Source organism: Pseudochaenichthys georgianus, chromosome 6 (assembly GCF_902827115.2).
Source record: "Pseudochaenichthys georgianus chromosome 6, fPseGeo1.2, whole genome shotgun sequence".
NCBI lineage: Eukaryota > Metazoa > Chordata > Actinopteri > Perciformes > Channichthyidae > Pseudochaenichthys > Pseudochaenichthys georgianus.
Window position 1 is genome coordinate 45,088,959 of NC_047508.1, and position 26,883 is coordinate 45,115,841.

The 26,883-nt window shown below is 42.5% G+C and overlaps 1 protein-coding gene across 1 annotated transcript in view; it reads left to right on the forward strand.

Moving 5' to 3' along the window:
* Window positions 1-26,883, forward strand: part of tdrd12 (tudor domain containing 12) — a 64,395-nt gene that overhangs the window by 13,889 nt on the left and 23,623 nt on the right. Inside the window, exons 6-22 of the mRNA XM_071203394.1 lie at window positions 1,293-1,412; window positions 2,540-2,595; window positions 2,714-2,799; window positions 3,760-3,916; window positions 3,991-4,210; window positions 4,906-4,971; window positions 5,100-5,151; window positions 7,640-7,713; window positions 9,375-9,434; window positions 9,534-9,593; window positions 9,748-9,804; window positions 12,567-12,627; window positions 13,026-13,133; window positions 14,507-14,692; window positions 17,566-17,719; window positions 19,542-19,669; window positions 25,267-25,458. Of these exons, the coding sequence (XP_071059495.1) occupies window positions 1,293-1,412; window positions 2,540-2,595; window positions 2,714-2,799; window positions 3,760-3,916; window positions 3,991-4,210; window positions 4,906-4,971; window positions 5,100-5,151; window positions 7,640-7,713; window positions 9,375-9,434; window positions 9,534-9,593; window positions 9,748-9,804; window positions 12,567-12,627; window positions 13,026-13,133; window positions 14,507-14,692; window positions 17,566-17,719; window positions 19,542-19,669; window positions 25,267-25,458 (1,837 nt within the window). The remainder of the gene's footprint in view (window positions 1-1,292; window positions 1,413-2,539; window positions 2,596-2,713; window positions 2,800-3,759; window positions 3,917-3,990; window positions 4,211-4,905; window positions 4,972-5,099; window positions 5,152-7,639; window positions 7,714-9,374; window positions 9,435-9,533; window positions 9,594-9,747; window positions 9,805-12,566; window positions 12,628-13,025; window positions 13,134-14,506; window positions 14,693-17,565; window positions 17,720-19,541; window positions 19,670-25,266; window positions 25,459-26,883) is intronic.

The following is a 26,883-nucleotide window of genomic DNA, read 5'->3' on the forward strand; positions in this document are numbered from 1 at the left end:
GTTGTGCAATGAAATATTGGGCTACTAGTAATCTCGAACCGTCAGTTTAAAAAAGAAAAAGCGATACCGTTCCGTTAAATATCAATCATTTCGAACATCGCGGGAAATTCCTTCAACTCATTTTGAAGTTTTGGGGGAAGCCGGAAGTGACGTCAATGCGGGAACGCTTCGAGAGCCAAACACGGACAAAGTGTGTTGTGTCATGCGTAGAAATGGTGAATTACTGAGATTAGGCTCGTTAATAATGTTTTAATGAAGTTGACTACAGTATATTCATATCTGTCAGCGCTTTCATGTCAATTCGGCGACATAAACATAAATGATCGTGGTGAAGATGATGATTACATTAGGATTAAAAATCGGGAGTGAGAGCTGCTGAATTTCCTCCCGTCGGATGTGATATAAAAACAAATCCATTATTTTTGTGGTTGTAAACTCAAGTGGATGAAACTACATTTATTAGTGCTTTCATGTCAATTCGGCGAACATATGATACATTAAATGATCGTGAGGATGATGATTTAAAATCGCTTGTTTGAGCCGGTCTGCATTTCCTGATGAGAAAACAAACCGATGCTTTTTGTAGTTGTAGTACACCAACGTGGATTAAACGTGTGTTTTTTTGACCACAATGTTGGGGAAATTAATGGATAAAATGCACGGATTATTATTATTATTCCCACTCCGATTTCCCCGCAGCGAGGCTCCCCCTGTTGACAGTGGGCTGGGTGCAATGGCGGACTGGCCATCGGGACGAATCCCGATGGGCCGGTACCGAAGTGGGCCAGTCGGATAAGTAACTAGCACATCCCCCACTCCCCCCATTGACAATTTACTAGCGGTACCGAAGTGGGCCGGTCGAGAGTCCCGGGATGATTTTTAGTCCCATTCCACCACTGGCTACATGACCGTATGATCGCCCATATTGACGCACCTCATTCCTAAACTTCTAACAGATACAACATAAACCGATCCTTCAGCCTCATATGAGCTCTCAGACACGTTCAACATTAACCTGTCATCGCTTGAGATTAATGGTTATCAAAGTACAAATATCCAAAATCAGTTCAGTAACGGTTTCAAGGGGACAATATTTACTCAAAGTGATGGGTTTGGATGATGGGGGAAACTCGTGTCACAGGCTCTTTAAAGGGTAACAAATAAGGCCTGACATTTTAATCCAGGAGGCAATAAAACAATGATGATGTAGAAGAAATTGCAGACCTAAAAAAAAAAGGTTTGTGTGTCTGAGCTGTTGTTGTTGAACTTCTGTGTCTTTTTGTTCTGACAAGGATCCGGATCGCTATGCAGAACTTCCTCCAGCTGCCTTTCTGGGTGAGGAGGTTCCACCTGGCGGGAATCAAACCAACAACCCTGCGAGTTTGCGTCAACGAGATAAAGGCGGGACTCATGTGAGAGAAACTTAATGCAGGATACACACTGTTTGGGTTATCACACACATCCTTTCCTCAAGTAGAAGTACAGATACTCGTGTTTAAAAATACTCTGGTGAAATTAGAAGTACTGACTAAACTTCTTTCCTCAAGTGAAAGTAAAGAGGCTTTGAAGTGTACTTCAGTAAAAAGTACAGGTATTTGGGTTCAACATGTAAGAAGTAGAAAGTACAGGTATTTGAGTTCAACATGTGAGAAGTAGAAAGTACAGGTATTTGTGTTCAACATGTAAGAAGTAGAAAGTACAGGTATTTGAGTTCAACATGTGAGAAGTAGAAAGTACAGGTATTTGTGTTCAACATGAGAGAAGTAGAAAGTACAGGTATTTGAGTTCAACATGTAAGAAGTAGAAAGTACAGGTATTTGAGTTTAACATGTGAGAAGTAGAAAGTACAGGTATTTGTGTTCAACATGTAAGAAGTAGAAAGTACAGGTATTTGAGTTCAACATGTGAGAAGTAGAAAGTACAGGTATTTGAGTTCAACATGTAAGAAGTAGAAAGTACAGGTATTTGAGTTCAACATGTGAGAAGTAGAAAGTACAGGTATTTGAGTTCAACATGTGAGAAGTAAAAAGTACAGGTATTTGTGTTCAACATGTGAGAAGTAGAAAGTACAGGTATTTGGGTTCAACATGTAAGAAGTAGAAAGTACAGGTATTTGGGTTCAAAATGTAAGAAGTAGAAAGTACAGGTATTTGGGTTCAAAATGTAAGAAGTAGAAAGTACAGGTATTTGAGTTCAACATGAGAGAAGTAGAAAGTTCAGGTATTTGAGTTCAACATGTAAGAAGTAGAAAGTACAGGTATTTGGGTTCAACATGTAAGAAGTAGAAAGTACAGGTATTTGAGTTCAACATGAGAGAAGTAGAAAGTACAGGTATTTGAGTTCAACATGTAAGAAGTAGAAAGTAAGAAGTCGTGGATATTGGACAATATGAATAACATTTGATTTGAAAGCCAACCGAGCATATCGCTACAGAACTGTATAATAAAAAAGAACAGCTTTTATCTCTGTTATGACGTGTCCAGATATTAGTACTTTGCTATAAAACCCACTTTCAGCTTGATGTTCTGTTTCGCTGCAGTGCATCCACTCGGTGGGACAGCTCTTCTACTCTCTACATGCACAGCCTGCTGCAAGGTGAGCAACATTGCAAATAGATCGGGGGGGAAAACAGTTCTGCTCCTGTACATATATTATTATACAGACTTATGTCAGATTACCTCCCTGCCTTTTTTTAAATATTCCTTTTCATCAGCTTCCACTCGGACTGAGGCCGTGTTGCTTGAATCCGAGGCCGACTCCACCTCCATAGAGCTCTACCTGACTGTAGGAAGCATCAAGGTGACTTCCTTATTCTGTGTTGGGTTATGCAAGTCATGCTTATTCAGAAAAAGAGCCTCAAATGTTAAAATTATGTTTTAATCGAGGGCTTTATACAGAAATAAAGTGGTGTAGGGATGACGTGTTTTTGTAGGCCAATCCTAAAATTCTCCCCGATGTCTTTGAAAAAAAGCAATGGGATTTCTCCGTTATTTTTAATATTGCAGAAAATTGGGTTACACGGTCACATGACTTCACGTCACCACCGCTAAGCTAAAGGAGGCTAATGTTGGGCTATAAAGGAACTGCAGCACGGTCACATGACTTCACGTCACCACCGCTAAGCTAAAGGAGGCTAATGTTGGGCTATAAAGGAACTGCAGCACGGTCACATGACTTCACGTCACCACCGCTAAGCTAAAGGAGGCTAATGTTGGGCTATAAAGGAACTACAGCACGGTCACATGACTTCACGTCACCACCGCTAAGCTAAAGGTAGCTAATGTTGGGCTATAAAGGAACTAAAGCACAGTCACATGACTTCACGTCACCACCGCTAAGCTAAAGGAGGCTAATGTTGGGCTATAAAGGAACTACAGCACGGTCACATGACTTCACGTCACCACCGCTAAGCTAAAGGAGGCTAATGTTGGGCTATAAAGGAACTACAGCACGGTCACATGACTTCACGTCACCACCGCTAAGCTAAAGGAGGCTAATGTTGGGCTATAAAGGAACTACAGCACGGTCACATGACTTCACGTCACCACCGCTAAGCTAAAGGAGGCTAATGTTGGGCGTGAAGACGTTTAGTCGTCTCATTTAGACACTTGTTAGCAACTGCCGTTTTTCAATTCAGGGAACAGGAAGTGCATCCTGATTCCTGGCTATGTTTGACAGTTCTTGTATATCATTTAGTCTGTTGTCACTAATATTTAGTTATGGAGAATAAACACCCAGATTTTGGCGATTTCTTTCCAGATCTGTTTGAACGACGATCTGGTGGCCAAGAAGTTTGCGTATTACAGCCGAGAGTCAGCTGACAGCAGAGAGATGGACGAGGAGGACCAGCTTCCTGTCATGTTGTCCTCCAGCATCTTGACCCAGACTGTCTCAAGCAAGCCTAAGTCTCCTATTGGTAAACACACACACACACACACACATATACACACATACTCTATATAAACTCTGATCTGATGCTTCTTGTTTCAGCTATTGCTTCAGGTCTGACTGCGCCTCAGGTCAGCAGCTCTGCTCACGGTGTTTCCGTCAGTCCTCTGGATAACAGCCAAGCATCCTCACCGCTGACCTCGCTGCGGCTTCAGAGCCAACAACATGAGCTGCAGCCCCCTGAAGAAGGCAGCGGGTCAAAGGTCACAGAGGAACATCTGTCAGAGAAAGGTCCGGACGCTGCTGCTGCTCCTGCAGAGAGGTGAGCACTCATTTAGGTCAGCTCAGCAGGAGAGGACTCTTTAAAGTAGAGACACTACATACTGATATACACCTGCACATCAGCAGGAGAGGACTCTTTAAAGTAGCGACACTACATACTGATATACACCTGCACATCAGCAGGAGAGGACTCTTTAAAGTAGAGACACTACATACTGATATAGACCTGAACATCAGCAGGAGAGGACTCTTTAAAGTAGAGACACTACATACTGATATACACCTGAACATCAGCAGGAGAGGACTCTTTAAAGTAGAGACACTACATACTGATATACACCTGAACATCAGCAGGAGAGGACTCTTTAAAGTAGAGACACTACAAACTGATATACACCTGAACATCAGCAGGAGAGGACTCTTTAAAGTAGAGACACTACATACTGATATACACCTGGAACATCAGCAGGAGAGGACTCTTTAAAGTAGAGACACTACACACTGATATACACCTGAACATCAGCAGGAGAGGACTCTTTAAAGTAGAGACACTACACACTGATATACACCTGAACATCAGCAGGAGAGGACTCTTTAAAGTAGAGACACTTCATAGTGTACGTAGTGTGTTCTATAGATTTTAGTGCATGTAAATGGTCTGCAAACCCTGTGTTCCCTGCAGAGGAAGTTTCATTTATATCTTGAAATCGTTAACTCAGCGTCTCTCCTGTTCAGTGACTCGTCGGAGGACACAGACTCGTCTCTGGCTGCAGCTCTGACCAAAGATCTCAGTCTGTTCAGGTGAGAACACACACACACACACACACACACACACACACACACACACACACACTATACTACACTACACCTTCCATATCTATTTTATTATCACCGTTTGATACTGACCGAACACTTCCTCGACCCAACAGGTTCCTCAAGTTTCTGAATCCTGGCAGCATCTTCCAGCAGGCGTCTCCCACTGTGAGTACACATCGCACACAGGAAGTGTTTGAGCCCAGCTTTGAAGGGGATAGTTTGGATTGTTGTTGTTGTAAGAAGTACCATCTTACAGGCTGGCGCCCCCTAGCAGCGGCGTGCATATTTCAGCAGCGGCGCTATATTGGGGAAACACTGAATTTAAGTCATTGGTTCTTCTTTTAGACCAGACTGATAACTCAACAGGAACATTCAAAACATCCGTTTAAAGGCTTAAAGATCCAACATCATGGCCATTTCTCCTGATCATAGTTCCATCGTTGAGGTCTACTAGAATAGATTTACATTGTTCAATGTTCCAAACTCACATTGGTTTCTCAAACAGCATCTCTGTATAGTCTGTGTATTCACTCTCTGTCCTGAACGGCTTGTTGGAGCTCCTGCCCCCCCCCCCCCTCCCTATGAGCCCACTGTGCTCTGATGAGTCCACCACCGTTACAACACACAACGTTTGGCCTGACTCGATGTTATCAGAAAAATCAACGCGCATCCACATTAATGATCAGATATCGGCCTTTATTTAATGAAAAATGGCCAAAATACTAAACAAAACTCTTAAAAAAAAAAAAAAGGTTTCTAAGCCAAACGGCGTATCTTGGGTACATTTTCTCATCCAGAAATCACCATGCGGTCTCTATCGTGCGGTTAATAAATAGTTTGCCTTCCACTCATCGTGAGCACCTTTAAAAAAAAAAAAAAACACGCCTGTGACGTCACCAATCAAAACAATAATAAATATAAATGATAAAACATCATATATTCATGATATTTCATTATAAATATAAATAAGATATAAATGCCAAATGGCTTCAACACCCAATTTGAAAAACCACAGCGTAATCATTTAAGAGTGGGATGTACCTTTTCCCGTTTAAGTATGGGCTATATTTAGAATATTTGTACCTCTTTACCTTGTGTTACGTCCCCACTAGGGATGAGGAAGTGCAACACACACCAGTTGGAATTGGTAATAGTTATAGGGATTTATTATAGTCCAGTAATGGTGACAAAATGATAAAGGCGTGCAGCCTGGCATAAACAAAGGACCAAGATATCGGTTGACAACAACCAACAGAAAGAGACTCAAAGGGAGTTTGTATACACAGTAATAATTAGTACCCAAAAGAGAAACAAAAACCTCACTGGAACGTGGTACAGGAAACTGAAAAAGCTGTAACACAACACAGCTGCTACTGATCAACAGGCGCTAACCGCTAAGCTAACCTGGATCTTCTTTACACACACATACTACGCTAAACACAGAACACTACCTGTCCCACAACACAGAGCCTCCAGAGTGATGGTTGTCCCCAGGCTTTGAAGTCCATTTTACATACCACACAGATTAATACAATAAAGACGACCCGGAAGGCAGCAGCCGTAACACCTTGCTATCAGACAGCCTTTTGTGACGGAGATACTGAAGCTGCAATCTGTAGTATCTTCAAAGCCACCAGACTCCAGTTTTCTGTTGAAATCGGATAATTGTAGCCCTGATGGTTTTCTGCAGTTTTCTAATAGATTGGACAACAGCTGTGAGGAGGGGATACAGTTAGCACCGTTTAGCAGCAACATACTGGTACAACAAGCAAGTAGCTATTATATCACTCACCAGCCAGCTAACGGTCATGTATTGAACATGGACAAGAAAGCAAGCTTTGCCCCCTTTGTGGTGAGATATATCCTCAGGGGTCTACACTCCTAGAGGCCTGTGGTGGTGTTCGTTTAAAATGTTCTTGTACTGTAATGGAGTGCAAACAAATGTGGTTGTCCCCACGATACGATGCTATCGCGATTCTACGATATGCTAAGTATTACGATATATTTTTAAATCTTTGTTTAAACTAACTTCCTGCTATTCCCGCTGACTTTACCCATGACTGCACAAGAAAAAGCACCATCTAGTGCAGTGTTTCTCAAACTTTTTCATACCAAGGACGACTTGACCAATAAAAAAAACACTCGCGGACCACCGAACTCCACAAATATCCAAAATCGCATAGTTTTTCTAGAACAGATTACAAATCCCCTGAAAATGGTACAAACAAGTGGCAGCAAGTGTGATGAAGGTGTTGTGCTGGGCTATGTCATGCAATCGAAGCTCGCTCCATTGCGGAGATATTCCCGCGAGAGTGCGGAAAACTTTAATTCATTTATTTATTTCAAATGTGAAATGTTACCAATATACTCGCGGACCACTAGGGGGCGCTCACAATCCACACTTTGAGAAGCACTGATCTCGTGGATTGAAAAAGCAATTGTTACCAAAAACGTTTTGGATTTGCAATATGAATGGTTTATATAATAAAATATCGATACTTGGCGTCTGTGTATTTGCGATACTATGCCCTATCGATTATTTCCCCCACCCCTAGCCGTCAGGTTGCTTGTTGTTTTTTCACCTGTTCAATTTGGGAAGTAATTCCTGAACAAAAAGTGTAGATCCAGAAGTTTCTGTGTTTGTTTTCCCCAGGTGAGTGAGCATGAAGAGCAAAAAGAAAGTCCACCTGAAGAGACGACTGCAGCTTCCAGCACAGAAAAGGAAGTGTAAGCTCCCGGCACTTTAGTAATGACTCTAATTTACAAATGGCTCTTTCGGACAGCGGTTTATTCGACTAAAAGTCTGAGCATTTTAGTCAAAGAAAACTAACTATTTTTGTCCATTTTTGTCAATGAAAACTGTTGACATTTGAGTCTTTTGTTAGTCATCAGATGATATAGAACATTTCAAGGCAAGGCAAGTTTATTTATATAGCACTTTTCAACACAAGGCAATTCAAAGTGCTTTTACAAAAAACGAAAGACATTAAGAAAATGGCATTTAAAATCAGTCAGTAAAAATAAAAGCTAATAAAATAAACATAAAAAGAAAAAATACATGGATAAAAGTTACAGTGCAGTCTTTCAGTCAAACTAGTCTAGCCAAAACCAATAAGGGGAGAGAGAGGGAGAGAGGGAGAGATCTCTGTAGGCGCTGACGCTGTTGGCGGTTCTAGTGTTAACAGACATTTAAATGAAATATGTGTAATTGCTAATATATGATTTTCTTACCTGGAATTCTGCCTTTTTGAACAGACTTTTTGAGTCCTCGCTATAACGTCTGCAGTTCTGGGGTTAATATGATCGTCATCGGTCTAAATTAGATTTCAAATGATTAACTGTGTATGTAATGAAGACCATAGTGTGGGTTGAATCCATTTTCATAACCACTGTCTTTTAACTGATGCGGAAACTGGGATTATTCATCAGAATGTCGTATGACTTGCTTGACTCTCACCACAGTGACTTGGGACTTGCACATGACTTGCACACGTAGGACTTACGGCCCGTCTACACTACAGGCGTCGAAAAATGCTTTCAACGCTTCGCCCATTCATTTGAATGGGGTGACTGAAGATTTTGAATCTTCGCCGAACTGCATTGTGGAGAGCATGGCTTTGCAAGCATCGCGAGCATCAAAAGTTGAGCAATGTTCAACTTTTGATGCTCCCGATGCTTTCGAAGCTGGCATCAGCCAATCAAATCCCGTTTATGCAAATCCCGCCAGTACAAGCGCTAGCCAATCAAACCGCGTGCAAGCTGGGAGAGCCAGACCGCAGTTCATTTCCTCATATTCCAAACGAGAAATTACGGTAGCAAATCACCCGGTTCTTTACGACCAGAACTATTTACCGGGATACAAACCGGAGGAGCCAGGCATGGAGGGAGGTGGCAGAGACAGTGGGTGGAACTGGTAGGTTTTCGCCTGTTTGGGGATTTTATATCCAGTTTACTTTGTTGTAACATTGCTATTGCTTTGGATGCCGGGGGCGGGCGGGAGATTCCTGATTGGTTGTTGGTCGCCTTGGGCGCGAGAAATCGCCAAGCCTCAGACACGCCCAGCTTCAAGATTTTTTGATGCCTGTAATGTAGACGGGCCGTTACTCCCACCTCTGGTCTGAGTACGGTGGCGCTGATCTTGTTTATAAGATATATAAATTCTCACAATAACACGGCGCCCGTAAACAAGATGGCGCCCTGGACGTAAACAACAACGTAAAAACAAAGCCGTCTCTGCCGTCTGACGCTTTGCTCGATACTCGTATTTCTGGAGATATACAGAGATATTGTTTTCCGGCCTCACGTTAACATTTTACGGGGATAATCTGCATTTTGGTTTGATGGCGCACTCCGAGAGTAAGAAGGAGATATTGTATTTTGTCCCACAGATTAACCCCTTCACACTGTGAGCCTGAGACTCTGCACAAGCACCCATTGACCAGCATGAGGTGAGACTGATGCCCTTTAAAATGTAAATCCCAGTTAATTGAGCTGTAAATATCAAGATCAGATTTTTTATTAACTTGTCTTGATTTGTATTTTATTAGTGAGAGAAGTGGAGCTGAAGGTCTTTGTGAGAGCAGTCAGGTTGAAGACGAAGGAACAAGGTAAAAGGAATGAATGATCTGTACTTATTCCCAACATTTAACCCATGTCTACGTAACACTGCAGCGTCAATGTAATCTCACACACACACACACACACACACAGGTGGAAAGTACATTTGTGTGTCTGCGCTGTTGTTTTCACTGTTTGTTTCAGCAGGTGGAGATCGGAGGAGAAAAGGTGGAAGAGTGAAACGGACTGGGCTTGTTCGCGGTGAGCTGAGGAAACAAACAAACAAACATGCTGAGTAATGAGGCAAAGATGTTTAACCGGATTTTAGTCACGGACGTCTGGATCTTAACCTCTTCTACACCGCACCCCCGGTACCGAGGAAACGCGTCATCTGCAGGAAACGGCGTCTGAGGGCTTCTTAATATTCATTAAACTATGAATGTTTTATATCCAAAGAAATTCAGCTAACTGATCTTTTTTTTTTTAAACCCACAAAGCTATCGCTGAGCCTATGAATTAGCCACGAGCGAAAAATGGGGTGTTGCACGGAAACTCACTCATAATACCCTTATTACTTATCGTAGCTGCACGTCCAACCCATTGATCTGATCGTGAGATGACACAGAATCGATCGGTACATACATCATCACTCGATGATAAGAACTCGCGAAGATATTAACAAGAACAGACATCAAAACATGTGGCGCTAGGTAGCTAAAACCGGCAACATGGCCTACCTTGGTCGTAGTCTGGTCAAAAGTGGTCTTCAATGGCATTAAAATGATAAAAATGCTGCTGAAGTTAATCCATAGGCTAATCCAATGTGTCTGTGGCCCTTTGAATGATTTCTGATAATCCATAAGCAATAAACCTGCTTTTCCGTTTCCAGATGTCAGAGCGAGAGATAGCTTCACTCTGAGCAAAGCCCCCACCTTTTTTTTTACCATGTGTGTGAGTGGGGACATTCCCCTTCGATTCTATTGGCTCTAACGGTCAGAAAGAGATGTCAATCACCAAAATCGACCAATGGGTTCCAGAGAAACGGTCAAACCCCCATTTCCACCCAAATCACCTCAGGGGTGGAGTTCTTGTTGCTAAACCTCTCTAAAAAGGTCAAATATCACTTGTTTTGCATCAATCTTGATACAGGGGTACTTACCATATGTTGTACTTTGGATTCCTAAAGCTTTTAGTCTACTAATCCATCATCCAAGGTTAGTTTCACTATAAGTACAAAATATTTTTTGGACGGACACTATAATTTACAGTTTTTTACCAAGTTCAATCTGAATTTTCTTTAAAATAAACATCTATATTGATTCTGACTTTTCTCCATCCAACTCACAGGTTTATCATTACTTTGAGAAAAAGGTTATTAATGTAACCCTTTCAGAAGATATGGTCATTTGTTCTGGGAATGTCATTTTCGAGCCTGAGACCTGAAAAACAGGCTCAGGGTTGAACAGGTTAAGTTATCAGAGCAACAAGCTGAGCTAGCTCGGTTAGCCGAACTGCAGAAACTACTTTATTCAGTGTTGAGACACTTGAGTTTACTTGTCTTTCATAAACTGTGATAGTTATCGTGGCAGAACACCAGGATTATGAACATCTATTTAGAACTGTTTCTTGTGTGGAAATGAATTGCAATCCCTTATCTTTGTCAGGGTGTCCGCGGGGTCTTAAAAAGTATTAAAAGTTGATAAATCAATTTAGCGAAAATTAAGGCTATTAAAAAGTATTAACGGCATTTCCCAAGGTATTAAGAAGGTCCACAGCAACGACAACATGAAACACCCTTTAATTTACTGAAACAACATGTCGGGAAACCCCCTCAAGGTGGCCCCATGCATAGCGTGCCATAAAATGCTGCTTCTTATTTTAAGTTTCGTTGCCTCGCTCCGCTCTGTGTGGGGGGGAGGTTTATCTGCTGGTGGACTACCTGAGAGATATACAGCAGGAGAACACGCCGTCCACCGCGGAGAATAAACAGAAGGGCAACCATGCTCCGGGGTCTTCTTCTCTGCTTTTCGTGTATTTTGTGGCGGCAGCAGCGCCACTTACAGGCCTGGCATATGTACTACAGCGTTTCTGGCGTTTCCAGCATTTCCAGCGGTCGAGTGTGAACGGACACGTTAATGAATCGAATGCGTGTGAACGGAAGACTTTTTTGCGTATGTGTTTTACTGTATGCGTCCTCGTGGGGCTGGGGTCTAAGCCAAACTATATCCGGTAACAGAGATCTGCTATTTTAAAGTAAGGTCAACACATATCGACCCAAAATATAGTCTATATTAAGAATGAGAAAAGTCTTAACATATATATCGTTTTTTGTAAACATATGACAAATGTGTGAGGGTGATGACGTCAGAGCATCGTCCTATGTGCCGGGCTTAGCCCGGGACAGCCCCAGCCCAATTTAACCCCTGGGTATTTGTGAGGGAGCTCCTATATGGCATTACCCCGCTGAAGCTCACCAAAGTTTAATATATTTCATCGTTCAAAGTTTTGTCAATTGTTTTGTTTATTGGTCAAATACTGGTTTCTACTGGTTTCTGAGGAGTTTTACTGGAATGAAAGAGCACAGAAGCAACAAAGCAGCACACTGCCTTAAACCTGACCTTCACAGCTTAAAGTTCATGTGGAGAGGAGGCTTCAGTAGTCTGTCTGCACTCTGTTTAGTTGTGCTATCTTACAATCAATATAGTAAATGTGAGGTAAAGTGTGTCGCCAATGTAACCGAAGTTGCGATGAGGTCTTAAAATGTATGGAAAGGGTCTTAAAAAAAGGTGTTAAAAGGTATTAAATTTGACTTCAGGATTCCTGCATATACCCTGTTTGTGCGTACCGCCGGCGATCCTTAATTGAAAAAGTAGATTGATTGTGAAAAGAGAAACCGTTGAATGTCATCCAAGGCAAAACATGTCTGGTGAGTTTGTTTCTGCATCTTCGGAGGTAGACAAGTTGTTGTTTTGTTTACATTAATATCCAGCGTCTCCTCATTCTGACTGTTGTGTTTGATGCAGCCTTTTGGAGTGGTTGAACCCTGAGCCCGTGAACCCTGCATCTGAGACGGCACACGACGCGGTGAGTCGTTTTATCAAAATATTACAAATTAAACATAAAGTACCAAATGGTTTAGTGTTGGGAAAACACTGAGTGTCCTCTTCCGATATGAGAGTAGCATGCTACAAAGGTATCAACTGTAGCTGTGAACATGACAGGATGTGAGATGACCTGGAAGAGCATCAGGACTGCTTGAGGCAGATGATAGCTATGTGATTAACATGATGACTCAGCCTCTATGGAGAGAGACATCAAGCATGCTCATTTCTGACGTGGAGCTGATCTGAAGTAAACATTGAATACTGCTTTCTGTTCCTCCATCTTGTGACTGTGTACTCTCATGTTGGAAGAGGACACTCAGTGTTTTCCAAACAGAAAACAACCGTATTAACGTCTCCTATATTTCTCCTTGTCCTCAGTTTGTTCCCAGTGATCCCAGGAGGAGTGGGATCCTGGTGCACTCCTTCCTCCCAGTGCAGCCCTGCAGCAGCCTGGACGACGCCCCCATCACAGACTCTCTCCGCTGGGTAAAATATAACGTGCTCTTACTTTAGTTTCAGGCGGTTTGTACTTACATACAACACGGATAGTCCAAATGCCAGAAAAAGCACAACAAAAGTAATTTGATAATTGGAGAGAGGGGCTTCGGGTCCTGCGTTGGTCTCAAGTCAATGTAATCACTGATACACGGCGCCATTCAACACATATGGGCTTTAAACGTGTCCTGTCATGCAAAATGCACTTTTGTACCACAAGGTGGTTCCCACATCTCCAAATACGGGGGGTAAAAGGAGCTGATCCAGATTTGCTGCCGATATGACGTAACATCTGAAATGTGGACCCACGGGCCAATCAGAAACGTTGCTATCAAAAACAATGCCCGACTGTTTTGGACGTAATATGGTCGGTGTTTACATTAGCATCGCTAACACTCAGAGCTAACCTGTGCTGGAGAGCATGTGTGTGAAGAAGCAGGAAGTAAAATGGAACTCACCTTGTGGTATAACCGGCAAGAGAGAAAGCCTTTGATCTCCAGACTGTTTCAGAGAGAATCCTTGATGTTGTTTGGAACATGATATAGGGAGACGTGTGGCGCAGTGGACTAGTGTTGGGATCAGGGGGTCTCAGGTTCAAACCCCACTGCAGTCATCATGTTGTTGTGTCACTGAGACACTTCACCCCAAACTGCTCCTGTGGGGATTGTCCTCAGTGTTGAGTGTGTGAGTCGCTTTGGATAAAAGCGTCTAACAAGTAGGGATGCCAGAAACTGACCATGATCAAAATCGAAAATCGGACAGCCCTGGCGAATAATAATCGATTATTCGATGCCCCCCGCAGGAGAAAAAAAAAAGGGCCGTGGGAAGACTTCCCCCCCCCCCCCCCCCCCAGGTCAGGCTTCCTCCAAGTCTACAGTAAAACAAACTGGTGGTGTGACCAATGGCCATTTACAATTATTATTAGCATTAGTCTATGTTTTGGTTGAAACTAAGCAGGAAAAAAAACATAAATAATAATAAAAAAATATATAAATAAAATCGAATTTTAAAAATATGTTTAGATTATGGAGACTGTAACGAATAATCGCTGGCATCCCTACTAACGAGTAACGTAATGATATGGCGTTGAATCACGGCAGCGTTCAGCTGAGAGTCTGGGGAGAATCCTCCTGCATTCATTATTATTATTATTTTAAAGCTACTGACCCAGAATCAGCGCTTTAGTAACAGGGCTGAAACAGAGGGGCATGAGGCTAGAATGGTCTGTTTGGGATTTCGAGCAAAACACGTCAGAGACATGCTTTGTATTTATATCTGAATATATGCCTACAGGTAGTATAATAACCTGTAAGTGGTGGACCGTTGGACGTCTAAGCTCCTTCAGTTTCACGTTGTGTTTGCAGGTTTTGAAGAAGAGGCATCGCAGCGTTTTGACTCCAGCGGAGCGCTACAGCTGGCCCTCCGTGGCTCGAGGCTGCAACACCGTCATCATCTCGCCCGACGCAGAGCGGCCGCTCAGCTACATCGCTCCGCTGCTCACACACATGCTGCTCAACTCCATCTACACCGCCCTCACCGCCAGCGCAGGGGTGAGGACACGTGTCCCCTCTTCTTCATGTCTCTCCTACATCAACATGTGTCCCCTCTTCTTCCTGTCTCTTCTACATCAACATGTGTCTCCTCTTCTTCATGTCTCTTCTGCATCAACATGTGTCCCCTCTTCTTCATTTCTCTTCTGCATCAACATGTGTCCCCTCTTCTTCATGTCTCTTCTGCATCAACATGTGTCCCCTCTTCTTCATGTCTCTTCTACATCAACATGTGTCCCCTCTTCTTCATTTCTCTTCTACATCAACATGTGTCCCCTCTTCTTAATTTCTCTTCTACATCAACATGTGTCCCCTCTTCTTCATGTCTCTTCTACATCAACATGTGTCCCCTCTTCTTCATGTCTCTTCTACATCAACATGTGTCCCCTCTTCTTCATGTCTCTTCTACATCAGCATGTGTCCCCTCTTATTCATGTCTCTTCTACATCAACATGTGTCCCCTCTGTGGAAAGAGACTCTGAAAGTTTCAGGAACAAAGATTTTCTCTCTTTTTGATCCATTTCTATAAAAACCTGTCTGAAAATGAGCTGATCAGATTTTGGCCACTTTATGATGTCATAACGATGTTTTGTCTTGTGTAGCCATTAGCCAATCAGCAACAAGGTAACCCCCCCCCCCCCTTATCACCTGAATCTCCTCTAGAGCTCCATTGAGATCTTTTTAACCAAATCTCTCTCAGAGGGGCGTGGGGAGGGGCTCCTCATTTTCAGCCAATCAGAGACGGGCTCTGTATATATCTGAGACCTGTGATATGTTGATGGAAAACAGTGTAATCGGGGACCTTTCAGATAAGATGGAACTTGATTTATCTCCTCGGGGAAATCCAGGCGTTTATAGCAGCAACAGGGTCAGAGTTAAAAACAGGATTCACACAAGGTAAACAAAGAGACAATAGAATACAAATTACAATAATAATACAACACAAAGAAAGTGATAACGTAGCTATTGAAACAAGATATGAGCATTTGAATGAACATGTGACACAAAGGACTCGCAAGAACTCAGATGCACGATTCGGTTTGACTTCAAGAATATCTTTCATTTCATAAAAGACTAGTCAAAAGCAAAAGGTTACTATGTTCAACTGGGAGTCTCATAAGATCTCTAGGTTCCACGAGGTTGTTCAACAGTTCACTCGAGCAGTGGTTCTCAAACCTTTTTCAATAATGTTCCCCCTTTGAAAAATAATTCAGCCGAGTACCCCTGATCAGCGCAAAAAGCCTATATAAAGAGGTGCTGCAACCATCCATCACTAAATTCATGGCCAACCAATTGTAACATCATGCAATAACACTGAGACAACATTAGTGGCATTGAACTGATCTTTTAATAAGTTGTAGAGAAACATGGGCTCGTGCTTCACTGAGGAGCTTTGTCATTCTGACTGGGAGGCACCTGCAGGTATTACACTTCGTGTTTTTGAAATATGTGTAACTCTAGTCTATTAATATAAAATCCACGCTGCTCAAACTTCTTTACTTTTCCTAAAACTGGTATATCTATTTTTTATTTTATTTTCATTATCATAAAATAAATCTCACGTACTCCAACGTACCCCTAGGGGTCCGCGTACCCCCATTTACTGGTCAGGCCTCGGGACCCACTTTTTACTTGGTCAATACATCGCGACCCAACATTTTGAAGCACTCAAATATATTCAACAAAAAAACGTGCTGTAATATATACGCTTTTCAGCATACAATTTTAATAAAAGTGAAGTAGTGCATATATCCCTTATATCCCTTCACAGAACTAAAGTATGCTTTAAAAAAGGTTTAATGAGATGATGGAATCAAAGCTGAACTATATAAAAAGGCACACATGCTGAAAACCCAACCCCAGCAGGGGGTCTGGGGGGATTCTCCCCCAGGAGATTTTTAGAAATACTAACAAACTATGCATTCTGGTACTCTGAGAAGAAAATAAATAAATCTATTACTACCCGACATGTTAATAATATTTTATGCCATTGTTTGTTTTTCACTTTGTTCTGACATCTTAGAGTAAAGAGGAGATAGTCTGTGTGACTTACTTTAAAGTGTGGGTAAGGGGAGATAGCCCCCATTGTTCTGTGACCTGTCAGTCATCAGACCGGGGGTCATATCTCATTATGTGTTCATTTGTATCTGAAGTTGTACTCATGGATGTATAAAGAAGAGTTCTACCTCAAAGTTATTCTCCGTGGGGACTTCCGGCAACAATCTTGATTCTGATCGGCCAGAAGACTCGAAAAAACATCAGCAAAGATATTTTATTGAGAAGATGATCAGTACGTGACAGAAGCTTTCAAAACCGTTTATGGTCTCCGTTGCTTCCAGTCCAACGCCACTGCATGCACAGCGTTAGAACATCGGGCCTTCAAAATAAAAGTTTGACTTTTTCTCCCAAAAAAAAAAATTCAATTTTTTTTTTTTACATTTTTTTTTTATTCTTCACTCACACATCCCACCAGTTGAGAACCACTGCACTAGAGTATACAGACATGGACTTGATGTGTAGACAAGACGACCCGACAAAAGGAGAGAAGGGCTATATACACACACACACACACATTAGGTAATGGGGCACAGGTGGAAACAATCAGGAGCAGGAAACGACAGTCAGGCTGACGGGTGACACTCAAGGACAGGAAGTGTAGACACCTGAAACAAGAGGGAAGAGTCAATACCAAAATGAAAGGTCACAAGATATAAACACAAAACAATTAACTAAAAGGACTCTAACGCTGAAACCTTACAGTATATTTACATAAGTGTGCAAAGTCTTTACAATTCTTTCCTCAAAGGTATACATTTTACACTTCAAAATGTCTCCGAATGACTAGCGCATGTCTGATTTGTGTTGATGTCCAGCCCATGGCGGTGCTGCTGTGTCCGGGCTGGGAGAAAGTGATGGTGATGATGGAGCTTCTGGAGGAGATGAAGCTCAAAGCCGTTCTCCACCCCTACACTTTGCTGCTGGGCGTCGGGAAAGACGAGGCAAAGGCCGTCAGGATCCCCAAAAACTGTGAGCAAAACACCGTCTCTTCTCAGTCGGCTAACGACTCAACTTTCCTGAAATTGTGTCAGAAAATCAGAAACGGGTTTATCACCAGGTAGGTTGACACATACGAGGAATTTGACTTGATGTCGTGGTGTGTACATTAGGGCTGCACGATTTGGGGAAAAAATCGAATTGCGATTTTTCTGACAAATATTGCGATTGCGATATTTATTTTTAAGCGACCGAATGGAAGTTTATTGTAAAATGCGGCCATAACTCCGGCTACGAAGGTCGTATCAACATACTCCTGTCTCTAGCACCCCGCAGCCCGAGCTACGAGTGAAAAAACTAAACTTACATGAAACTTCCGTTGGGTTGCTTTAAAGTCGAGCTTCAGTTTAAGATTCACCCTGTAATAGAAACATGTGATGGAGCGTCACTAACCTGACTCAGAAACCATCTAAAGCTCCAATGGAAGCCATTTGGAAAGGGCAGGCACTTCCAAGAGCACTTGGCAGCTGATTGGATCAATCTGTCTATCACCTTCTATCATGGGCCACTTCTGATTGATTAGCAATGGCTGGTACATGTGGAGCACAGCACTTCTGAGTGGTGTGGATGACTGACACACAAGAAGAAAAAAGAAAATGTAAAAAAAAAAAAAAAAAAAGTTAAAAAAAATCGCAGGCTTTGCAATTTGATAATCGCATCATCTCGAATCACAATTTCGGCCCGAGCGTACATTAAAGCAAAACAAAAATGTAAAACAGAACTATTTTTAAGAAAACTATCATTAAAAAATACAGTAAAATATTTACATTGAAATGGAATAAAATATGTGCAGTAATAAAAAAAAAGTGTACATAAATCCCCACATGCAATTATTTGTTAATACGTGAGATTATCCTATCCTACATTTTCATACAATTTCGGATGGATTTTCTTACATTTGAAAGCTTTTATCCGCTTTTTAATGTTTAAAAACATGTAGTGAATTTTCCAAATTATTACATTTGTGTGTTTTTTTTTATAAATGTTGACTATTGGACAATATGTTGTATTATTATTATTAGTGTATGTATAGAGCGGTGCAGTGACGAGTCCTAAAACCAGGAAGTGAGTCAGCATTTCTCCACTTCCTGCCCCCTCGTCTCAGAGCCAATGGGATCTCTCCATAGGGTTTAGGAAACTATCTGAACTCAGGTCTGAGGTTGAGACGGAAGAGACGGATCACGTTTTGTTCTACGACATTAAATCATCAGCAGTGACCCCACTGGTGATTCCTGAAGCGTGGACGTGTCTGAAAAACGATGGTTGTTACCAAGTGGCTGAATAGGACTACAGAAGTCGTGGAGCTCGTTGTACGTCATTACGCCGAACACGTGAACACTCCTCTAAGTTAGTTTCTGGTCTGCTTGAAAGCAAGTCCCTGCCTCCTGCAGAGTGTTCAAACAAACGCTTCAACTTGTACCATCTAGAATCTGTGTGTGTGAATATGGATCTGAAGTCGGCGTGACGTTGAAGTCGTGCTGCTGGACTCGCCTGTAGTTCCTTTATAGCATAACGTTAGCATTTAGCTTCTGGGCATTAGATTTATGATTTAAAAAAAAAAGTAGGGCAGACATGTGGAGATTATCCGGCTGAACAAAACGTGCATTTATCAAACGGGTTCGTTTTCCACATACATTATTTCCAGCTTTTTCCCCCAAGTCCTACGGAGACGTCCCGTTGCTTTTTTGTCGAGGGAACCAGCAACAAACCAGACGTATTTACTTCCAGGTAAATACGTCATCAACCGCTCCATTCAGTTCAGCCCTAAAAATATATAGTTGTTATTTCCCTCCAGGCCTGCTGCTGGTCACCACCCCCTTCAGTTTGGTGCGTCTGCTGTCCGTCCACTGTTTCCTGTTCCTGCGTCTTTACCACCTGGTGCTGGACGAGGCCGACCGGCTCTTCGCTCTTGCTCCAGATCAGGTGACGAACATTAAGATCCTAAACTTTAAAGGTCACCTATTGAACAAAATCCACCTCTTCATGTCTCTTCTACGTCAACATGTGTCCCCTCTTCTTCATGTCTCTTCTACATCAACATGTGTCCCCTCTTCTCCATGTCTCTTCTACGTCAACATGTGTCCCCTCTTCTTCATGTCTCTTCTACGTCAACATGTGTCCCCTCTTCTTCATGTCTCTTCTACATCAACATGTGTCCCCTCTTCTTCATGTCTTTTCTACGTCAACATGTGTCCCCTCTTCTTCCTGTCTCTTCTACATCAACATGTGTCCCCTCTTCTCCATGTCTCTTCTACATCAACGTGTGTCCCCTCTTCTTCATGTCTCTTCTACATCAACATGTGTCCCCTCTTCTTCATGTCTCTTCTACGTCAACATGTGTCCCCTATTCTTCATGTCTCTTCTACATCAACATGTGTCCCCTCTTCTTCATGTCTCTTCTCCATCAACATGTGTCCCCTCTTCTTCATGTCTCTTCCACATCAACATGTGTCCCCTCTTCTTCATGTCTCTTCTACATCAACATGTGTCCCCTCTTCTTCATGTCTCTTCTACATCAGCATGTGTCCCCTCTTCTACATCAACATGTGTCCCCTCTTCTTCATGTCTCTTCTACATCAACATGTGTCCCCTCTTCTCCATGTCTCTTCTACATCAACATGTGTCCCCTCTTATTCTTGTCTCTTCTACATCAACGTGTGTCCCCTCTTCTTCACGTCTCTTCTACATCAACATGTGTCCCCTCTTCTCCATGTCTCTTCTACATCAACGTGTGTCCCCTCTTCTTCATGTCTCTTCTACATCAACATGTGTCCCCTCTTCTTCATGTCTCTTCTACATCAACATGTGTCCCCTCTTCTCCATGTCTCTTCTACATCAACGTGTGTCCCCTCTTCTTCATGTCTCTTCTACATCAACGTGTGTCCCCTCTTCTTCATGTCTCTTCTACATCAACATGTGTCCCCTCTTCTCCATGTCTCTTCTACATCAACGTGTGTCCCCTCTTCTCCATGTCTCTTCTACATCAACGTGTGTCCCCTCTTCTCCACGTCTCTTCTACATCAACGTGTGTCCCCTCTTCTTCACGTCTCTTCTACATCAACATGTGTCCCCTCTTCTTCATGTCTCTTCTACATCAACATGTGTCCCCTCTTCTCCATGTCTCTTCTACATCAACATGTGTCCCCTCTTATTCTTGTCTCTTCTACATCACCGTGTGTCCCCTCTTCTTCACGTCTCTTCTACATCACCATGTGTCCCCTCTTCTCCATGTCTCTTCAACATCAACATGTGTCCCCTCTTATTCATGTCTCTTCAACATCAACATGTGTCCCCTCTTATTCTTGTCTCTTCTACATCAACATGTGTCCCCTCTTCTTCATGTCTCTTCTACATCAACATGTGTCCCCTCTTCTTCATGTCTCTTCTACATCAGCATGTGTCCCCTCTTCTACATCAACATGTGTCCCCTCTTCTCCATGTCTCTTCTACATCAACATGTGTCCCCTCTTCTTCATGTCTCTTCTACATCAACATGTGTCCCCTCTTCTTCATGTCTCTTCTACATCAACATGTGTCCCCTCTTCTTCATGTCTCTTCTACATCAGCATGTGTCCCCTCTTCTACATCAACATGTGTCCCCTCTTCTCCATGTCTCTTCTACATCAACATGTGTCCCCTCTTCTTCATGTCTCTTCTACATCAACATGTGTCCCCTCTTCTTCATGTCTCTTCTACATCAACATGTGTCCCCTCTTCTTCATGTCTCTTCTACGTCAACATGTGTCCCCTCTTCTTCCTGTCTCTTCTACATCAACATGTGTCCCCTCTTCTCCATGTCTCTTCTACATCAACGTGTGTCTCCTCTTCTTCATGTCTCTTCTACATCAACATGTGTCCCCTCTTCTTCATGTCTCTTCTACATCAACATGTGTCCCCTCTTCTCCATGTCTCTTCTACATCACCATGTGTCCCCTCTTCTCCATGTCTCTTCAACATCAACATGTGTCCCCTCTTATTCTTGTCTCTTCTACATCAACATGTGTCCCCTCTTCTCCATGTCTCTTCTACATCAACATGTGTCCCCTCTTCTCCACGTCTCTTCTACATCAACGTGTGTCCCCTCTTCTCCACGTCTCTTCTACATCAACGTGTGTCCCCTCTTCTCCACGTCTCTTCTACATCAACATGTGTCCCCTCTTCTCCATGTCTCTTCTACATCACCATGTGTCCCCTCTTCTCCATGTCTCTTCTACATCAACATGTGTCCCCTCTTCTTCATGTCTCTTCTACATCAACATGTGTCCCCTCTTCTTCATGTCTCTTCTACATCAACATGTGTCCCCTCTTCTTCATGTCTCTTCTACATCAGCATGTGTCCCCTCTTCTTCATGTCTCTTCTACATCAGCATGTGTCCCCTCTTCTTCATGTCTCTTCTACATCAACATGTGTCCCCTCTTCTTCATGTCTCTTCTACATCAACATGTGTCCCCTCTTCTTCATGTCTCTTCTACGTCAACATGTGTCCCCTCTTCTTCATGTCTCTTCTACGTCAACATGTGTCCCCTCTTCTTCCTGTCTCTTCTACATCAACATGTGTCCCCTCTTCTCCATGTCTCTTCTACATCAGCATGTGTCCCCTCTTCTACATCAACATGTGTCCCCTCTTCTTCATGTCTCTTCTACATCAACATGTGTCCCCTCTTCTCCATGTCTCTTCTACATCAACGTGTGTCCCCTCTTCTTCATGTCTCTTCTACATCAACATGTGTCCCCTCTTCTTCATGTCTCTTCTACGTCAACATGTGTCCCCTATTCTTCATGTCTCTTCTACATCAACATGTGTCCCCTCTTCTTCATGTCTCTTCTCCATCAACATGTGTCACCTCTTCTTCATGTCTCTTCCACATCAACATGTGTCCCCTCTTCTTCATGTCTCTTCTACATCAACATGTGTCCCCTCTTCTTCATGTCTCTTCTACATCAGCATGTGTCCCCTCTTCTACATCAACATGTGTCCCCTCTTCTTCATGTCTCTTCTACATCAACATGTGTCCCCTCTTCTTCATGTCTCTTCTACATCAACATGTGTCCCCTCTTCTCCATGTCTCTTCTACATCAACATGTGTCCCCTCTTATTCTTGTCTCTTCTACATCAACGTGTGTCCCCTCTTCTTCACGTCTCTTCTACATCAACATGTGTCCCCTCTTCTCCATGTCTCTTCTACATCAACGTGTGTCCCCTCTTCTTCATGTCTCTTCTACATCAACATGTGTCCCCTCTTCTTCATGTCTCTTCTACATCAACATGTGTCCCCTCTTCTCCATGTCTCTTCTACATCAACGTGTGTCCCCTCTTCTTCATGTCTCTTCTACATCAACGTGTGTCCCCTCTTCTTCATGTCTCTTCTACATCAACATGTGTCCCCTCTTCTCCATGTCTCTTCTACATCAACGTGTGTCCCCTCTTCTCCATGTCTCTTCTACATCAACGTGTGTCCCCTCTTCTTCACGTCTCTTCTACATCAACGTGTGTCCCCTCTTCTTCACGTCTCTTCTACATCAACATGTGTCCCCTCTTCTTCATGTCTCTTCTACATCAACATGTGTCCCCTCTTCTCCATGTCTCTTCTACATCAACATGTGTCCCCTCTTATTCTTGTCTCTTCTACATCAACGTGTGTCCCCTCTTCTTCACGTCTCTTCTACATCACCATGTGTCCCCTCTTCTCCATGTCTCTTCAACATCAACATGTGTCCCCTCTTATTCATGTCTCTTCAACATCAACATGTGTCCCCTCTTATTCTTGTCTCTTCTACATCAACATGTGTCCCCTCTTATTCTTGTCTCTTCTACATCAACATGTGTCCCCTCTTCTTCATGTCTCTTCTACATCAACATGTGTCCCCTCTTCTTCATGTCTCTTCTACATCAGCATGTGTCCCCTCTTCTACATCAACATGTGTCCCCTCTTCTCCATGTCTCTTCTACATCAACATGTGTCCCCTCTTCTTCATGTCTCTTCTACATCAACATGTGTCCCCTCTTCTCCATGTCTCTTCTACATCACCATGTGTCCCCTCTTCTCCATGTCTCTTCTACATCAACATGTGTCCCCTCTTCTTCATGTCTCTTCTACATCAACATGTGTCCCCTCTTCTTCATGTCTCTTCTACATCAGCATGTGTCCCCTCTTCTTCATGTCTCTTCTACATCAGCATGTGTCCCCTCTTCTTCATGTCTCTTCTACATCAACATGTGTCCCCTCTTCTTCATGTCTCTTCTACATCAACATGTGTCCCCTCTTCTTCATGTCTCTTCTACGTCAACATGTGTCCCCTCTTCTTCCTGTCTCTTCTACATCAACATGTGTCCCCTCTTCTCCATGTCTCTTCTACATCAGCATGTGTCCCCTCTTCTACATCAACATGTGTCCCCTCTTATTCTTGTCTCTTCTACATCAACATGTGTCCCCTCTTCTTCATGTCTCTTCTACATCAACATGTGTCCCCTCTTCTCCATGTCTCTTCTACATCAACATGTGTCCCCTCTTCTCCATGTCTCTTCTACATCAACGTGTGTCCCCTCTTCTTCACGTCTCTTCTACATCAACATGTGTCCCCTCTTCTTCATGTCTCTTCTACATCAACATGTGTCCCCTCTTCTCCATGTCTCTTCTACATCACCATGTGTCCCCTCTTCTCCATGTCTCTTCAACATCAACATGTGTCCCCTCTTATTCTTGTCTCTTCTACATCAACACGTGTCCCCTCTTCTTCATGTCTCTTCTACATCAACATGTGTCCCCTCTTCTTCATGTCTCTTCTACATCAGCATGTGTCCCCTCTTCTACATCAACATGTGTCCCCTCTTCTTCATGTCTCTTCTACATCACCATGTGTCCCCTCTTCTCCATGTCTCTTCTACATCAACATGTGTCCCCTCTTCTTCATGTCTCTTCTACATCAACATGTGTCCCCTCTTCTTCATGTCTCTTCTACATCAACATGTGTCCCCTCTTCTTCATGTCTCTTCTACATCAACATGTGTCCCCTCTTCTTCATGTCTCTTCTACATCAACATGTGTCCCCTCTTCTCCATGTCTCTTCTACATCAACATGTGTCCCCTCTTCTTCATGTCTCTTCTACATCAACATGTGTCCCCTCTTCTTCATGTCTCTTCTACATCAGCATGTGTCCCCTCTTCTTCATGTCTCTTCTACATCAGCATGTGTCCCCTCTTCTTCATGTCTCTTCTACATCAACATGTGTCCCCTCTTCTTCATGTCTCTTCTACATCAACATGTGTCCCCTCTGTGGAAAGAGACTCTGAAAGTTTCAGGAACAAAGATTCTCTCTCTTTTTGATCCATTTCTATAAAAACCTGTCTGAAAGTGAGCTGATCAGATTTTGGCCACTTTATGATGTCATAACGATGTGTTGTCTTGTGTAACCATTAGCCAATCAGCAACCAGGGCAACATATGCCTAAAAATAGCATGATAGGAGATCTTTAAAACGTTTCCTCCCACCTCTTTAAACACAAATGTCCTCCCGTTAGATGGCGACCATTTTGCAGCATTTCCAGAAAGTGACCTCCAGCGAGGAGAAGACTTCCTGTCCGCAGCAGCTCGTCGCCGTGGCAAAGAGATGGACCAATCACATTGAGGCTCTGTTAGCCAATCACATGCCGTACCCGTGCATCGTCATGGCGATCCCCGAAGAGGCTGCTCTCTATGGCAACGTTCAGCAGGTCAGTCTTCCCATCAATTCCCTTTCATTACCACTTTGTTTTGTCATGTTTTTTTTTTTGAAATGTTAAATTAAAAAACAAGGCACCAGGTAGTCCTCAAATTAAATATGGAGTTTAATCCCAGATCAAATGTCATTAATGGGCTTTAAACATGTGGTCTGCAGTGATTTTAATGGCATTGTTTGTCTGTTTCCTTGTTTATTGTCCTAATATCTGTCATTATTGCTACTAACGGAGCTACTATGACGCAAGAACGAATTCAGACTTGATAAAGTAAATAAAGTATTATCCCATCGTAGCGTAATCGGTGTAAAAGATGGCAAAGTCCACTTAAATAAATATCATTAAGACAAAACTCATATTTTCTTTCATTCTTGATATTTTTTGTTTTCCAAAAGTACGGACTGGGACAAGTGAGAATAAAAAATACAAATATAAGTACAGGTACAGTTCACAAGCGGTGTTTCTAGAAATATATAGTACGAGTACTGTGACTTTGATCTTGTTTATAAGATATATACATTTTCCACATCTATACAAAATGGCACCGTGGACGTAAACAACAACGTGACGTCGGAGCTCCGTAAAAACAGAGCTGTGTCTGTCGTCTGACGCTCGGTTTGATTCTCATATTTCTGGAGTAATTATACTGTTTTTGAGGAACAGAAATATTGTTTTCTGGCATCGCTTTAACATTTTACTTGGAAAATGTGCAACTTGTTACCCGGTTCAGACAAAACCCTGTATATGAAAACAGCCGATGTTTTGATATGTTATGATGACTTATGCTCAGTGTCAGAGGAGGGAAGTAGTGGAGTACAAATACTTTGTTACTGTACTTAAGTACATTCTTCTGGTATCAGTACTTTACTCCACTAGTTATTTTTCTGACGACTTTTTACTTTGACTTCTTACATGTTGAACTCAAATACCTGTACTTTCTACTTCTTACATGTTGAACACAAATACCTGTACTTTCTACTTCTTACATGTTGAACACAAATACCTGTACTTTCTACTTCTCACATGTTGAACACAAATACCTGTACTTTCTACTTCTCACATGTTGAACCCAAATACCTGTACTTTCTACTTCTCACATGTTGAACCCAAATACCTGTACTTTCTACTTCTTACATGTTGAACTCAAATACCTGTACTTTCTACTTCTTACATGTTGAACCCAAATACCTGTACTTTCTACTTCTCACATGTTGAACTCAAATACCTGTACTTTCTACTTCTCACATGTTGAACTCAAATACCTGTACTTTCTACTTCTCACATGTTGAACCCAAATACCTGTACTTTCTACTTCTTACATGTTGAACTCAAATACCTGTACTTTCTACTTCTTACATGTTGAACCCAAATACCTGTACTTTCTACTTCTCTCATGTTGAACCCAAATACCTGTACTTTCTA